Below are 16,551 nucleotides of genomic sequence, written 5' to 3'. Positions count from 1 at the left end.
TTAGAAATGAATCACACTCATTTATTGTATCCTAAGACTCTCGTGGTGTGATTACTGACGAATGCTGTCTTTGATGGTTGCCGATATCTGACTTGAATCCAGAGTATATGTTGTAGAGGAATGGGTTTTCTACCTTGTTCAACCTCAGTTCACAGTTTCATGTGGAGGAGGCAGTACCATTCTAATGCTGGACTTAGCTCGACTGCTCTGATATCGTTTCACACCTCGAGCATCCCAATGTCTCCCTTAGCTGGCGATGTGTATAAGGTCTTTTTAGCGACTCTGGTTATTTGGCCTTCCAAACATAATCCAGAAGCTTCTATTGTGTCAAATTGAAGGTTGTTTCTGTACAGAGGGACTGTTTGAAGGATGTACAGGAGACATGGCATAAAATGGATCATGATACCGGTTTCCTGTACCGTCCAAGGGGTTACTAATCTCTACAGAGCTTTAACAGTGAGTCTAACATTTGGGGGGCTTTTATCACATAGAGTAAGGACATTGTATTAGGGAGGAGTATTCCCAGATATTTAACAGGATTGTCAATATAATTCACACCTTTTTTCCTGAGTAAAGTTTCTGTAGTTTTTAAGTAGTCAAAGACTCCCATACCTACTGATGTGGATAAATTGATGTTGAAGCTACAGGCCTCAGAGTACCGCTGGATTTCTTAATCAGATGGGGCGTGAGAAGTTTCGTTTTTGTTAGGAAGCACAAGATTTCATCTACAAACACTGCAAGTTTGTAATGTCCGCTAGTTGTTTTGCATACTTCTTTTCTACAGATTGCTGTCTAGTCTCAAATTCGGGATAAATATTGTTACTTCTAAGATTGAGACTATAAACTTTAATTTTTCTTCAGGAGACACACAGCTTCAATAAACGTATCTACTTTTAAGGATCCCTACTCAATAGAGGCTATGTCATGCATCATGTACAATTATGTAGAGTCATAGTCCCGAACTTTTAGTCTTAGTCTTAAAACTTCACTTAACTTGGCCCAGTCTTCTCCTTCTGTGTTCTTCTTTTGCTCCTAATCAAATTTGAAAGTATTTTATTTGTTCCTTCAAGAGCAGCAATACCTTCTTTCCATTTTTTAAATGTCACGTTATATCATTTTATCATGCTTAAATTAACTTCTTTCTTGCTCCAGGATTTCAGGACATCACCAATTTTAGTTATCCGTTATCCCCAAATTAACTATTGGTGTCACACTTTCTTTTTAAACTGTGCACTTTTCTATTACACCTTTCAATATGATGATATATCCAAAGTTTTAAGCTGTCAATTCAAATATTTCATTCCCTTTAATTCCAAATGATCATATGCTGTTTCATGCAAAGAATGACTGGCCTACATACGATATTCCTCGTATATAATTCTGTATCCAAATGAACTACAATTATGAGTTATGATTTGGAAAAAATATTGATTAAACAATATGGTGGCATTGTTTGTTATTTAAGAACTCAAAAGTAGCAGCTAATTTAAACTAAATGTGTAAATTGCAGTCAGCCTGGGCGCTTGTTTACTCCTATTTAAAATGCATAAGTTCATCAAGCCACTTTAGCAGTTCTGCCCCTCTTAATTTACATAAGACCTGGAAAGTTCAGCATTGGGAAGCCCCACACATTATTAGGTTTTGCATTTTATATATAGAGGTTTGCATTTTCTGGTATTTTCTGCTTTCAAAGTACAGACTACAGCTAAATTATTTTTTAGTTATAACTTTAGCAAATTGCACATTATATAAATTACCATCTCACATATGCTAACCAATAAGAAAATTAGCTTAGAAGTAGCATCATTTCCTATAGAGTTGGTTCTCTCAGCTAGTACACATGAATGACTACCGAGAACTTCCACTGGACTAAGTTGTTGGGGTGTGCGGCCAATGTCTCTGAAGGCGTGCTAGGTACTCTTCCCTTTTCTCCTCTCTCATGAGGGCACAAGCACTGACCCTCACCCTCTAATGGCTTGGTCTGCTTCAGCTCGAAGTAGTCAGGGACAAGAGCGGGCAACAGAAAAAGTAACAGTATCAGAGGTAGCTCACTTTATTATCTTCAACAGAGGGTGATGGGACATGTGCAGGTGGCAAATAGAAAGGGCAGTAAGCAAGGGGTGCTCTGTCGGTGCCTTGTGGGCACAACCGCTGCCCAGATCCCTCTAATAGCTTGGCCTTGTTAAGCAACGAGTGAGAATTTGCTATAGCCAGCATTAAATGCAGGAAGTAAAAGCATATACCATTGATAGTGGTGGTCTACGTCGTAATGTGTAGGTTGATGAGGCCAAAGCGAATGGTAGCAATCAAGACACTCTCTGTCAATTCTCGTGTCCTTGTATGAACAGGCACAGTCCCTGTCCCTCTCATAGCCTGCCCTTGTTCAGTAATGTGTGAGAATTTCTTGTAGTCAGCGGTAAAAGGAAGCAGCTAGGCAATCTTTAGCATTCAGCACAGGTAATTGGGTATTGCACGTGGGAGTTTACATGAGCCTACTTTTAGAAATGCTAATACAGTTGTGTTCTTGACTGAACCAATATTTTACCTATTAAACTCACCTACGAAGAAACAGAATTTCTAGACATTTATGGCAAGAATTTGAAAGAAAACGAAAACAGAAAAAATGATCAGTGAGTGTACTAATCTGTGCAAAATAATTTATTAATTCAAATGCGAGACAGACAATGCATAGAAATCAAATTTAATAAACAGCATTTAAATAGATGTAGGCTTGTTTATTTGATTTTCTCACCGTTAGAGTCCCGCTGCTGTTTTCTATCCCCGCCTGAGCCATCAGATCGGTAACATCGATCTGCAGATCCTCAATGCTGGTGCCCATTTCTTCCAGTATCAAGTTAAGGGGCATACAAGTGAATCATACACAACTCTTTCATGCTGTGGAGATACTCAATTACACGGGAATACAAAAAGTAGAGTTTCAAAAAAGCAACTGCTTCTTGTTAACAAGCTTTTAGATGATTATTTTATGAAAGAGCACAAAAAATTATAATAGAACATCACCCTGAATCTCTTATTCCACCCTCAAAACAAATTCAATCTATGTAGGTTCTTGTGTTCTTTTAACATTCCATTAATCAAGAAAGGCACATTAGAATTTGCTATATACAGTGTTTGTATTTATTTCTACTTCACCTGTTTATTTGATAAATAGTGTTTCAAGAAGAACCCACTGTACATGGCATTGCAATATAGCAGAATTGTTATGTTTTGAGAAGACCTTATAGGAGGTAGCCTGTCAGATTGCCTATGATTTTGGGTAAGAATATAGATCTCTGGAGATCCATGTGAAGAGAACTCCAGTGGAGAGAAGTCAAGAGAGAGAATTATAAGAACTGAGATAATGACAGTGTGATTTTGGGTACACAGAGAAAGCAGATGGGGAGGAAATAATTTTAGATAGTTTGTACAAAAGTGAATAGGACTAATTTATGAACTGGGGTGAAGAAGTAGTACAGGGCTCTATGTTGTACTGTTTAGTCAGACTCCATGGTGCTCGGATATTCACCTCCTCACTTGTTGACTATCTTTATTATCCATCCTCTCCTCTGTGATTCGCAGATGTAAATGTACCCTCTCTGGGTCCACCTCCCCAACCACAGTCTAGAGATTCACCAGGGCATCAGTGAGTCAACACTCTACCTGATCATCTTCGCAATCAATTATCTCCTTCTTAAAGGCTGCATTGTCCTCATATACACCTCGCACTGATCCCAGTGAAGACCAAATTCATCCTCAAACATGCCAAGGTATTGGAAGGACTGTTGACAGGAATCAGGAAGGATTCTCACCCAAATTGTCTGATAACGTTGTTTGACCTTCCATCATCGAAAGATGCCTCGTCTTTAAAAACCTCTGTCACCAGGAAAACTCAGATTGTTCCTTACCAGTTCTCCCACAACCCTGGATTAAACTCTTGCTATCTGAAACAGATGCATGAAACTAAGGATTGATGTATTTTTTTCTGAATAGTTAAGATTATGATTATACAACTTTCCAAAGAGATCTGACTTGTAAATAAATTCAGGTTGCATATGCCCTGATATAGCAAGCACAGGGTATACTGTAAATAAACTCCAGAGTATGGTACACAGGCTGCTGTGTACCACTTGTTTTAGAGGCAGAAGTACTTATAAATTGGGTATCCTGGTCCCCAATAAACAGGTGGAGGTGCCAAGGATAAACAAATGTGTTCAAAGAATGCTTTGTTTCTCCATCTGCACTTAGCACACTGAACCAGGGATATGTGGCCAGTCTTATGCAAGAAAGCTCCAAATCCAGACAGGTATACGAAATCTGCATGGGTCTTCCTAAACATGTATGTGACAGGAACGGTAACATTAAGGGACTACAGGCAGTGCACTGGCCCGTCTACCTGGGGGAAGGCAACTGGCATGGTGCGGCTGATTGGAGGAGTGAAGAAGGGAATGGGATGGCCTATGTGTTTTCATCCCCAGATGTCAGGCAGGTGATTGTAAGTATGGAAGGCAAGAAAGCCATTTATATGCAAATGGTGGGACAGGTCAGTTGGTAAATTTGCTTATATGGTGAGGGTACTTAAACAAGTATAAGCTCATGAAGATAGGAGAAACAGGCTGAATGGTGGGTATATAAGGTGCTGGGGAAAAAGAAAGCCAATCTCAGGCTGTGTGACACAAGGAGGCCATTTTGAAGCACTAGCATAAGAGCACTGTAATATATTGCACTGTGATATGAATGAGCAACTCTGTTGTCTTCTTCTGCTAATGCTTTGAATTTAATTGCATTAGATGCTTCTGTTCTAAAGCGAATAAACTGAACGTATGACATATTGAAGATTTTGGTGTACGCCACTATTTATTGTTTATACAGAAGTGCTTGCTGACCAATGGTGTGGCAGAAGTTGGGAAAGGATTAGCTGCTGAACTGGACAAAGCAAGAGAGACTCATGGGAATGGCGATATGTGAAAAGGTGGAGGTTAAAGACAATAAATTGCCTTACACAGGCATAGCAAAGCATGCTCACTTGTTGAAGAGTATACTGGAAAAGATTTGGTCGAGTGAGAGGTCTGATGTCTTTCAACAGTTCCACAGAGAGACGTGGTTCAAAGAGAGGTCCTAGTGGAGAACTTGGAGCTTGCACAGTGACCAAGAGCTCTGATCATGGCTTTCTTAATTAATGCCACTATTCACTATGAAAGATTTAGTGAGGAGAGGGTGACCCTATCGAAGGAAATGGACGAGACCAGGACAGCGCAGGTCAGTTTCAATGATGGGGGAGAATTATCTGGGTTAAGGTAACAAGGTTCAGAGTGAGCGAAGATGAGTCAGTGGAGTGGAGGATGAGACAACAATTTGTGGCAATAGTGGATGGCTCCCGCAAATTTGATTGTGGCAGTACACACAGCTAGAGGTTTGTCTGTGCTGCATGCATCAAACTATGGCCTCCTTCTGGAATGAGAAGCGGAATGATTTTACTTTCCAATAGGAAAGTACAAATGTATTTGTAAAGCGAATTATCTCCCTTGGGTCATTTGGTGCTGAAAATGAGAAATGCTTACTGTTACCTTACTCGATGATCCTCATTTTGTCCACCTCAGAAGAATGAAAGCCTGAGTGGACCCAGTGAGATTTAAACCTGTTATAAAGAGATCAAAAACATATTCCTGGAGTGGTTTAATTAGTTCACTTATCCACATGACCCAGCTTAAAGAAAAAGTTTTTTTAATGAAAAAATTGAGAATCAGCTGATGATCCACCAGGTTCTTTGTGATAGCACCTTCTTTCCCGCATTGTTTTAGGTGTTTGGGTGATTCTAATGGCACAAACTAACAATTACATTACAAGCAGGAATGAAAGCATACACTCAGACCATTTGTAGGAGAGATTCTGCATGGACATATAAGATATTAGGGGGTCACAAACAAACTCAAAGCAATCTGCAGTGTGGGGTGATCAAGATGGATTAACTCACTTTTTTTGCCGTTTTAAATTCAAGTGCATTTAGAAACTAGCATACTACAAAACATTCGCCTAGAAACAATGTTTCTCTTTGTTTATCTTCTGAAACCTACTAGTGCTCTCAGAAGGTGTTTACATCCGACTGGGAAACTCCAGTTGACCAGTTACTAATGGTTTACATCAGGTCCATTTCCGATTTATGACGTTTTGGACAATGGACTACTTATGTTCAGCAAAATAAAAACAGGGAATTTCTATTGGTTAAGTAAAAATAGCAACTGACGCCACTGAACATCTTTCAGCACCAATAGGGAAGTACATAATGCAGCTGTAGACTTTAAGACTCACTCATCGCCAGTGAGACTTACGTATCAGAAGATTACACTGCTCACTCTCACCAGGAGTCATCGCTCACCTGATAGCTAGACCCCACCAGCAGGTTGTTACTCTCGTCTATGTGTCAGATAACTGACAGCACAGACGACTTTAAGAAGCTACTTAAAGATAATATATGCACGATGTTCAATCAGAACCACTGCATGTATAATCACTTCTATTAATTTGTACAGCATGGGACTGTTCGAATGAGATTTGGTTTTAATGTGTTCCTTTTACAGTTAGTTTGATCAGTTTTCATAGCGTATTTGATGTCACTGCATGCGCTGTCACTGATGTCAAAGTGAGTGACGTCACTTCATGTGACATCATGAAACCTTAGTAAGCAATTTTGAAAACATTAGAAGTCTATAGAAGTCCAGTCCATAGCTGCCTCTAGAATCCATCTGGAATGTCCAACGTGCATAATGAAATCACCAGTGGGAGAGGTTCCCCGCACAGACCTAGTACCGTTGGTCTGTAAAGCCAGGCCAGTTAATGTGCTCTTAGAAGGATATTTCTCAGGATCAGCTGGTCCGTCAGTGTTTCAAACCTCTCCTGGAGTTTCTGCAACAGACTGTCAGCCTGTGGAATAAAAGAAAGGCACATTTATCAAAAACAGTTTGGGTGGTTGCTTATGCATGCTTCTTGAGAACTACAACAGATGTTTGACAGATGAGCAAAATATGCTAGTAAGACAGATGAACTCTAAAAACATAGGCTACTGCCATGGCACCGAAACAACACAAACATATTGTTAACCCCTTCGATGCGAGTGACGGAGCGGTTCCGTCATGCGCGTCGGTTGCGCTGTGCGCATGACGGATCCGCTCCGTCATGGCCCCGCCCGCGCACGGAACCTTCAGCACAGCGCGGTAATCCGCGCCGCGCTGAAGGGGTTAAGTAGCATATCAATAAGCAGCATTCGAGACACGAGCAAGAGAGAACATGGGCAAGGAAATATGATGGATTCCCCAAACAAAATATGTTCTGGGCCCTGAAAACGCAGCCAGCTTCAGTGCTGATGACGCCTGGTGCAACAATCTTTTTGGATTCCCCCATGACCTCCTCTTCTTATTCTCTCACTACCACCTGGCAAAAGTGCTACTCCTCTCTCCATAGCCCCTCTTACACATACCTTTCATTTGTTTTAAAGCACTGGAAAAGGCTAGCCTTACTAATCCACTCAGCTATCCACATAAAATTCAGATCTGTTGTTTGCAGAAGGCATATTAACCCTTGGCGCTACTTTATGGTGCATCAGAACTGCCTCTTGACAAAACTCCGATCTCTAACTCTAGCAGGAACATGAATCACAAGAGTTATCTTGACATTTTTATTGCTGCCTGAAAGCTGAACGCACAAGGAACTCTGCAGCAGGTGCTTTTAAATCATAAATTATTGCTAAACACAGCACCCCCCCTGAGGTCAGTGCCTCCGCTCCGAGTCAGCACCCAGTGCTGCCGCAACGGTTGCATCACCCTAAAGCTGGCCCTGAACCAGAAAATTCCACCACCAACAGTGTAATTACTTTATCAGACTTGTAGCTTGTTAGTTTCAATGGCAGTGTGGCTTGGTCTTATTGACAGTATATGGGACAGTTTTTTAGGTTTTGCCTGCAAAGCGCTTGCACTTTGCTTATGATTAGGTTTCGCCTGCACAGCACTTGCTCTGTGCTTGTGAAATCTCTTGTATTTAATATATCTTAAAAGGGGGCTTTTATCAGTTCCTGTAGACAAATTACTGTGTCCATCCACTGCTGTGTGGAACTTTTGTTTTGTTTGCTTTCCCTGGCTGCACGCATTGAAACAGCTGTGTTACACTCCTGATCTTTTCATTGTGACGCCACCTAGGAGTATTCATTTGACCTCACTCTACATTTTATGTGAGCTTAAGTTCTTGAACTCGATTTTATGACTTTGCTACGAGCCTGTGTGAAGATCTCACCGTCACTCTCCCCCCATATTGGAAGAACTAGACAACTCAGCCATCAACCGGTTATTTGTTTGTTGAATATAAAAATGGCTCTTGCATACGTTTTCTCTTCCATGCAGTCAGCTCTTGAGCTAGAGGAGTCCACTCCACGGAAGTCCTCTGTGTCAATCCCAGCACCTCAAAGGTACTCAGTGTCCTAACGTGCTAGACAAATTAGCACCTGTCATCCCAGTACAGTACTATCTATCTATCTATCTATCTATCTATCTATCTATCTATCTATCTATCTATCTATCTATCTATCTATCTATCTATCTATCTATCTATCTATCTATCTATCTATCTATCTATCTATCTATCTATCTATCTATCTATCTATCTATCTATCTATCTCTCTCTCTCTCTCTGTCTGTCTGTCTGTCTGTCTGTCTGTCTGTCTGTCTGTCTGTCTGTCTGTCTATCTATCTATCTATCTATCTATCTATCTATCTACCTGTCTGTTTGACTGCCTCACCCGCCTGTATCTCTCTCTATCTACCAGCCTATCTACCTCTCTTGACCTTTCTTCATCCATCATTTAACTATCAATCTGCAACCCTCAGTGGTGCAGAGCTCTAGCACTCTTTGCATGTGCCTGCACACCCCTGCATTTCTTTCCTTCTCTGCCCGATGTGCACATACACAGTCTTTGAAAGATGGGCTGTGCTTGGCTGAGGCAGCAAGTGGGAACGATGGTTGCTGCATTTCCAGCCCCCGCGCCTCGTGAACTGTGCCTGTGCCCCCCTATTCTGCAGGATCCTTGCCAAGCCCGCAAAGACATGGTCATACGGGGTACTATCTGCGACCACCCGAGACAATGTAGCGGTACCCGGGCATGCCCGATAGCCACACAGGAGATTCTAAAGGGAGTAGCCATAGCAGGTACCATTGTCTGCAACAAAACCGCCTCTGCTTGTCCCTGGCTTTCCAGAAGTGAGCTGCAGTGAGACGAAATCACTGGCACACTCTTGAGATTTCAGAGTCGCACAGAGGAAGGGGGCTCCTAGGATTGCTGTTAGTCTGAACCCCTGAAAACTTTTCCAAACCAAACTTTAAAATAGCAGTGAAGAGCAGGGTGAGTTTACACAACTCCACCTCGGGTTACCAAGTCAGATCAAAACAAGCTCTTTGCAAAAGTAAACTTTAAAAGGGGGTGTTAAGTGCCGAGGACCTGCCGAGCTTCATGGGTTTGAAGTTGGGGTCTGTTTGACTAATGAAGAGATAAATGATTACACTTTTGATCCAGCGTTGAATATTCCCCCCTTAGTACCACAGACAGGAATGCTGCAGTCTGTCCCTGGCCCCAAATGTTACATTTATTACAGATGCATGAAGGCGTAAGCCCCCCCACAATAGCCGCTGCTTGGGCTTTATACAAAAAGCACTCACTGGAATCTATATCAAGATGCTCCACAATGATGCCTTTAGTGACAACAAGGGGCAGAACCGGTCAGGAACTCTTCCGGGTTAAGTTACCCGGAAGAGTTTGAGCTGCGGGGACCCCCGGAAACACGTCACACGGAGGGAGCCACCGGAAATAGGAAATTGGATTTAAAAGCTCAGGGGAAAGGTAGAACCCCCTCTTTGTCCTCTCGCTGCATGGACGGCGACATCAGAGCGTCGCAAAGTTACCCACCCACCCATCCCTAAGCTCAGAGTTTTGTTAGGCGGGGTCCTGGACAAGAGAAATGACAGGGACTCCGGTTGGCGGCGGCTGCTTGGCCCCAGAACAGGGCGCGCAGTCTATTGTGGGCTCCGGACTGGCGGGAGAGGGGGCTGACCTGCTGGTGGCCCTGGACTCTCTGGCCCTACCCAGGAAGCCGACGCTAGTTATCAGCAGTGATGAAACTACCTGCGGCTCTGTTGGCCGGTGGGCGGTCAGCACAAAAGAGAGCAGGGTATCTTGGTTGTGGCCTGCTGGCCCAATCCGCGGCAAAGGGCCTGTGGAGAGTCAAATGTAAATACAAATGTAGAGATGTAAAATATATAACCTTGATATCTTCTTGGTGTGCTGTGGTGTATTAAATAAAGCAATAATAAAGTTGGTCAAGAGATTAACAGTGAGTGAGCCAATATTGAAATTGGCGGTATCATGTTAAAATTAATAAAGACTATGCTGTGAAGACCAACTACAGTCTGACGTGTTTTACTGGGTGTAACCCACACGGCAGGGGTGGGGAGGAGTGTGATGGTGTGGTGAATTGCACATTGTCTGCCAACTATTACATTACTCCCTTTTGAACCTTCCATCTTGCTATCAAACGGCAACCTGCACTTTAAATTGCAGTTATGGCCTGCTGAAATCGATAAACTGTGACAAAAAAATGTACTGTGTGCTAACTAGTACTGTCACAATTCCCAGTCTCCCAATTCTTCATCCGTTTTCCATAACTAACGGGGCTTCGTGGTGCACACTTGATTGGGAAGTTCCGGAGTGCAAACTCAAACTAGCACATGCTCATTCCTCATGATTTAAAGGCCTCCTTCAAATCTCTGAGCATTGCCTTCTTTAACACTACTATTAACATCATCAAAACGAGCCACAATCTCTGCTTCTGGGAATCCTTTAGCATTTGCTGTCAACTTGATTCACGTGGTCTCTGGACTGACATGCGCTAACCACTGATGCACTTGTCTCCCTAATATGACACATCATAGTGATGGAATATCGCCCCCTCACCTGGAGCCAACACATCATCTCTTTCTATGCAAATCTCGCTACAAGCGCCATCCCTGCTCCATCGGTCATCTGTGCATTACTTACGAAAGCAATTAACCATGTGCCTTTCTCTTGTTAAACAGAGTAAATTGTATGGCAGCCTGCTTAATTCCCATTGGCTACTGTAATTGTGGGAAACAGCCATTACATTGCATGCTTAACAACGCATGCGATTCCAAAGCGGTCGTTACAACAACTTGCTGTAGGTGGCGCTCTAAGTTAAGGAATAGTATCATTTACTATTCTAACACCTTCCCTACTGTTGCACACACTGGAGTTGGAATAGTAAATTATACTATTCCAACATCCAGCGCCCCCTACAGCAAGTCGTTGTAACGACTTGCGTTGTATTGGTACTGCGATGTAATAACGTGGTTGTGACGACTGCGTTGTAATCGCATGCGTTGTGAATGCATGTGATGTACAGGTATATATTCATAATTATAAGTCGTAACACTTTAACGAAGTTTCAGAAACTTATATTGCACAACTGCTCACCAAGCTACAACTTATAACAAAAAACTGCTTATTATTAATCAACAGGCGAAACCTAAAGTGTTTAGCAATGCTTGTTAATATTCTGACTTCAAACCAGTGTCTGATGCACTTCGGCGGGATAAACAGGACGCTTGGAGGGGTAGTTATCATTAGTACAGTAGTGACTGAGTCCCCTAGGCTCATAGAGTTACCCTGCCTCCTATGAGGCCCCACATTCTGCGCTTTGCCTCTCTGGTTCCCGACACTGACATTGCACATCATTTAATTTAGTAGTGTTCATTAAAACATGGCTTTTATGTTTTCATGAACAATGCCAGTGCGCAGGTCAGCCGTCTTAGCCTCCTTTTCAGAGTCCTGATGACAGGAGGCGGAGCAGCGGTGTAGCTTGGTCAGTAAGACTAGGGGCGGAGGGGGCTGTGAGCTTCATATTTTCCGACAAACAGGCTGGCATTTCATGTTAATCAATATATGAGCAGCAGGGTGCATGAGGGGGGTTTAAGGGCCAGTGGAGATGGAAAGGAGTGGGGATTTTGAGGAGTACTATAAAACACAGTATTTAATTAAATAACTATGTTTCAAGACCTTCAAAATAGAGATGAGAGTGCGTGTGTGTCTGAGTATTTAAAAATCCCAGGCGAACCCGGACAGACACCTTACCACACCTGTACCCAACTATTTATTAAATAATACATTTATTGGGGGGTGTAATACCCCTTTCTGAAGCTAAGCCCCTGAGGGGGAGGGGGCTGAGAGGGCTGAGGCACGATCTAGCTACAGAGTGCTGTAAAAACACAACACTGTAGGTGGGTTTCTGGATTGCACATGTCTGAGGGGCATAGTTCACATACGGTGCCTTTACACAGGCACAACCCATTTTATTTAGCAGATATAAGGAAGCACAGTACCTCTGCTAAAATGTAACTGTCAGGGTGCACATCAGTGCGTCCCTTAAGTCAATCATCGGCCACACAGTGCAGCAGGGGCAGGATCCCCCATCTCTGTCCCAGCTTCTTATAGAGCTGTGGTCCCAGCCCTATCAAGAAGCTTGGTGAGGGATGGAGGTGGATCTTCTCCTTTTAGAACCTACCTTTGCTGCTCTGTCTGGCTCCTTCTTGGGAATCATGGCTTGCTGGGTCCGATGTCCAGCGCCAGATTCCTGTTCTGCTGCTACCATGAAACCTCCAAGTTGCCAGAAAACAAAGCAATGTAAGTAAGACAGTGTTTCTCTGTTCATGTGTGTATATGTTTGTGAGTGTGTCTGTGAGTGATTAAAAGTGAATGGGATTTAGTGAAAGTGTGTGTTAGAAAGTGAAAATGAGCAAGAATCGGAGTTTGTGAGTCTGTATGAATAAGTGAAAGTGAGTACGTGAGATGAGTCAATGAGTGTGAGTGTATTATGAGGAGTGATTGATTAGAAATTGTGAGAGAGAGTGGACATGAGTTTGGGGTGTAGCTATTAATGGTGCAGCAGGTGCAGTTGCACCAGTGTCTAGAGTCAGTAAGTGTAAAAGGGTAAGTGAGTGTTCGTATGATTGTAAGTGAGAATGATAACCAGTGAGTATAAGTACGTTTGTGTATGAGTAATAGTGAGTGGGATTGAGTATGTGTGAGAATAAATAAATGACTTCATGTGAGTTAGAGTGAGCGAGTAGAAGGAGAGTAAATGTGCAAGGGAGTGAGTAGGAGTCAGACAAATGTTGAAAAAAATGGGGTGAATCCCGGGCATGTATCAAGCCCCACCACTTTCACAGATCACCAACAGTCCCTTGGGCATGGATCCCTTTTTACTTGATTAGATCATGGCCTATGGCACCTTTACTAAGCCACTGCCTGTAGTGCATTAAACCCCTGAATGCTTATAGGATCTGCCAACTCACATGATGCCACCTTGTGTCACACAATATCCGCCACCTCTGAGGATCCGCTATCATACAATAGAAGGGAAAACAGCTGGAAATCACTGCACAGGTGAATTTTCAGCTCCTTTTGGAGGCCCTGAGTATCCGACGTCAATTAAGAAGTGTGAAAACACCACAGGACATCAGCGGCATATTCTCCGAGTCCACCACATCACTTCTTTATTCCAGCTGTTTTCTCAAATAAGGAAACAAACCACGTCCTGGTAAGCTGCAGTGAACATGAGGGTCTTGAGACCAGATACCATGCTCTCTGTGAGCCCTGTGGGTTCAGGATGGAAACAGGCCACGATTAGGAAGGTTGTGACTCCTCTTGTATTTGATGAAATCCTTGCTGTGTGTGGTAGCAGGCCCAGCAGCCAGACACCATCAGAATTTTTCTTAAATCATCAAAGCTATCATTACAGTGTCTTTGGTTTAAAACTTCTCGTCAACCAAATCCTGACAAAACATTCAGGCACAAGTTCTGATTTCAGCATCCTACATGAGTTGCTGAGTATACGCTGGTATTTTAGGTTCCTCAGTGTAGCTTTAATATATTGCATTTGCACTATTCATATTTAGATGACACGAAGTGCTTGGTTGCTTTAGCATTTAATATAAAAAAAAATTGCATTTGTATTCGACTAAAGCATCAGAATGTTATGAGGGATCCCTGAGCCTCCCACATCTCACAAATAACCAGTGGCCTTGGGTTGAATGGAAGCACCCCGAAAAGTTGCCCTGCCACACAGGGCGTAAATTAGTCAGTAAGATTGGGGTTGGGGCAGCCTCTTAGTTTCCAAAATCAGGCTGGCATATAATGTTTCAATACAGTATACGACAAGCAGGGTGCTTGTGGGGCCTGAGGAGCACTGGAAGGAATGAGAAATACATATTGGAAGAAGTATTAAGAGAGAAAGCACAATTTTCTATAAAATAACCAATATTTTGAGGACATTCAAGACATTCGTCTCTGTGAATATAAACATCCCATGTGAATTCCTACTGACATCTCACTATACCCGACTGAAAGCACCTGTACCTAACTATTTATCAGTAAATTAATTTATTAGGGGGTGTAATACCCCAAACACCCCCGCTGAAGCTATGCCCCTGCCACCCACCTCCCCAATGTGCCTTACTGCAGAGGTCTGTGTATAATATGTGAGGCAGTTATATTTTTCGGCGAATCAGTTGAAAATATATTCGGTATATTTAATGTTGTGACCTTTCCTGTGAGTATCCTTTTGTCCACACGGTTTGTCGCACCACATATCCCAAAAATATAAGTGTCTATACCAAATGAAGAAAAGGTTTGCCCTGATATTACACTTCAAAAATATGACCTGACATTTGTCAGTGCGTTGAATCAACTGACTTTGTTGCAGTGCAGAGGCCACTAAGCGAAAAGTTAATATATTCCACGAATTGTCTTCTTTCCTTGTTAAAAACTGAAATTTCTTGAGCCCACAATCAACAGTTAAAGAGGGGCGCCATTAAGACAACCGTGATGGATTTATTTTAATTAATTTGAGAGGTTTATGAAGGGTTGGGTGTCTCCAATCATTTATTTCAGAAAGTCTTCCGAAATTAATCTTGGACGCTTGAAAGGATATTTAGAGTCTGAGGTTAAGGTCAAATCTCCAGCCCATCTGTTTGCTACCGCCCTCCCGGGAAATGTATCTTTATATTTTAAAAATATGTCAGGAAATAGGATATAGGACCCAGGACTTAGAGCGAGGATCACTACACACTCTATTGTTACCGATAGCGAAAATTCCCAGACGGTGCTCCACTGTTGGAAAAAGGCACTGCTTTATACCTCAGGTGCGACCCCTTACGCTAGTAATATCCCACTATTGGGACTACCAACCCCTGGTGGCAAGCACACTAAGGCTCGGCTACACGCCTGGTGGGAGGCTGGCGTGGACACAGTTGGGTCACTGTTCGTTGATGGCGCTCTCCTCGTTCACGACACTTTAGTACAAACCACGGGTGTACCGTATCGACTTTACTTAATTATCCTGCGGTATCCCACTACGTAAAGAAGACGTGGGCCCCTCAGCGACATGAGCCTCCACCACATGAATTAGTCCGCATGTTATATTATATGGGGGAGGGTAGCCATCTTATCAAATGGGCGTTCGTTGGCAATCGGGTGCAAGCATCCGTCGCACTCACGGACCTAAGAACAAAATGGATGGAAACAACTGATGGTGTACTAACCGATAAAGCATGGGCAAGTATCCTGGAGCACCTCAAGCGAGTGTCCCGCAACGCCAAATTTAAATTCATACAAAGCATGGTGTTACACAGATACTATGTAACCCAGCGGAGATTACATCATATGTTCCCAGACGCCCAACACTGCTGTCCACATTGCAGGTCTGAGGAGGCGGACTTTGTTCACATGCTATGGGCTTGTCCTCACCTTTCTTGACTATTGGGCTGGGGTTCGAAATGCACTTGGGGAGATAACACATTTTTAGATCGAGGACAACATAACTGAGTGTCTACTAGGTCTCCGCAGGTGCACAAGCACCCTAAAAGTTCAATTGCGCTTCCTAGACCTTGCCCTTATACTAGCTATACGCACTATCACCATGAGATGGCAGTCCACAAGATGTCCCACTCTATCCACATGGCAAGATGAGGTGGTACGTTGGAGTAGTGCCGTAAGCACGGCAATTAGGCACAAAGAGGCACGGGGGTTATGAAAACACCCCATTTCCGTGGAAGGGGATATCATGCTGGAAGGGTTCAAAACACTAGATCTTTTTGCACAACAAACCAATTCTACCCCTCTGTGAAACCCGTGTTATGCGGTTCTGGGTTCACTAACTGTCAAATGATTATATAGCATAAACACCCGCACATCAGCAGTAACTCACACCAAGTGATGTCTACACAAGTAGATAAACGCGAGAGGCACATGGAGCCGACAGGCCAGGGGATGGGAGGGGGGTGGGGTTATTTTACAACTGGGATTGTTTGGAATTATGTTAATTATTGAATCAATGATATTTTCACCTTCTACCTATCCATGTTATCATAACAATAATGATGTTAATAATTCCTTCCTGCTTATGAACGCATACACTCGGGAATGCAAATAGATAACATATGTAA

The 16,551-nt window shown here is 42.9% G+C and overlaps 1 protein-coding gene across 1 annotated transcript in view; it reads right to left on the bottom strand.

Moving 5' to 3' along the window:
- LOC146831600 (heat shock factor-binding protein 1-like protein 1) overlaps positions 1-16,551 on the bottom strand; it is a 74,664-nt gene that overhangs the window by 24,579 nt on the left and 33,534 nt on the right. Inside the window, exons 2-3 of the mRNA XM_085605945.1 lie at positions 6,852-6,918; positions 2,753-2,847 (exon numbers count right to left, since the gene is read on the bottom strand). Of these exons, the coding sequence (XP_085462071.1) occupies positions 2,753-2,847; positions 6,852-6,918 (162 nt within the window). The remainder of the gene's footprint in view (positions 1-2,752; positions 2,848-6,851; positions 6,919-16,551) is intronic.

This window comes from Triturus cristatus, chromosome 5_1, assembly GCF_964204655.1.
Source record: "Triturus cristatus chromosome 5_1, aTriCri1.1, whole genome shotgun sequence".
Taxonomy (NCBI): Eukaryota; Metazoa; Chordata; class Amphibia; order Caudata; family Salamandridae; genus Triturus; species Triturus cristatus.
This window is presented reverse-complemented; position numbering and strand designations above follow the sequence as displayed.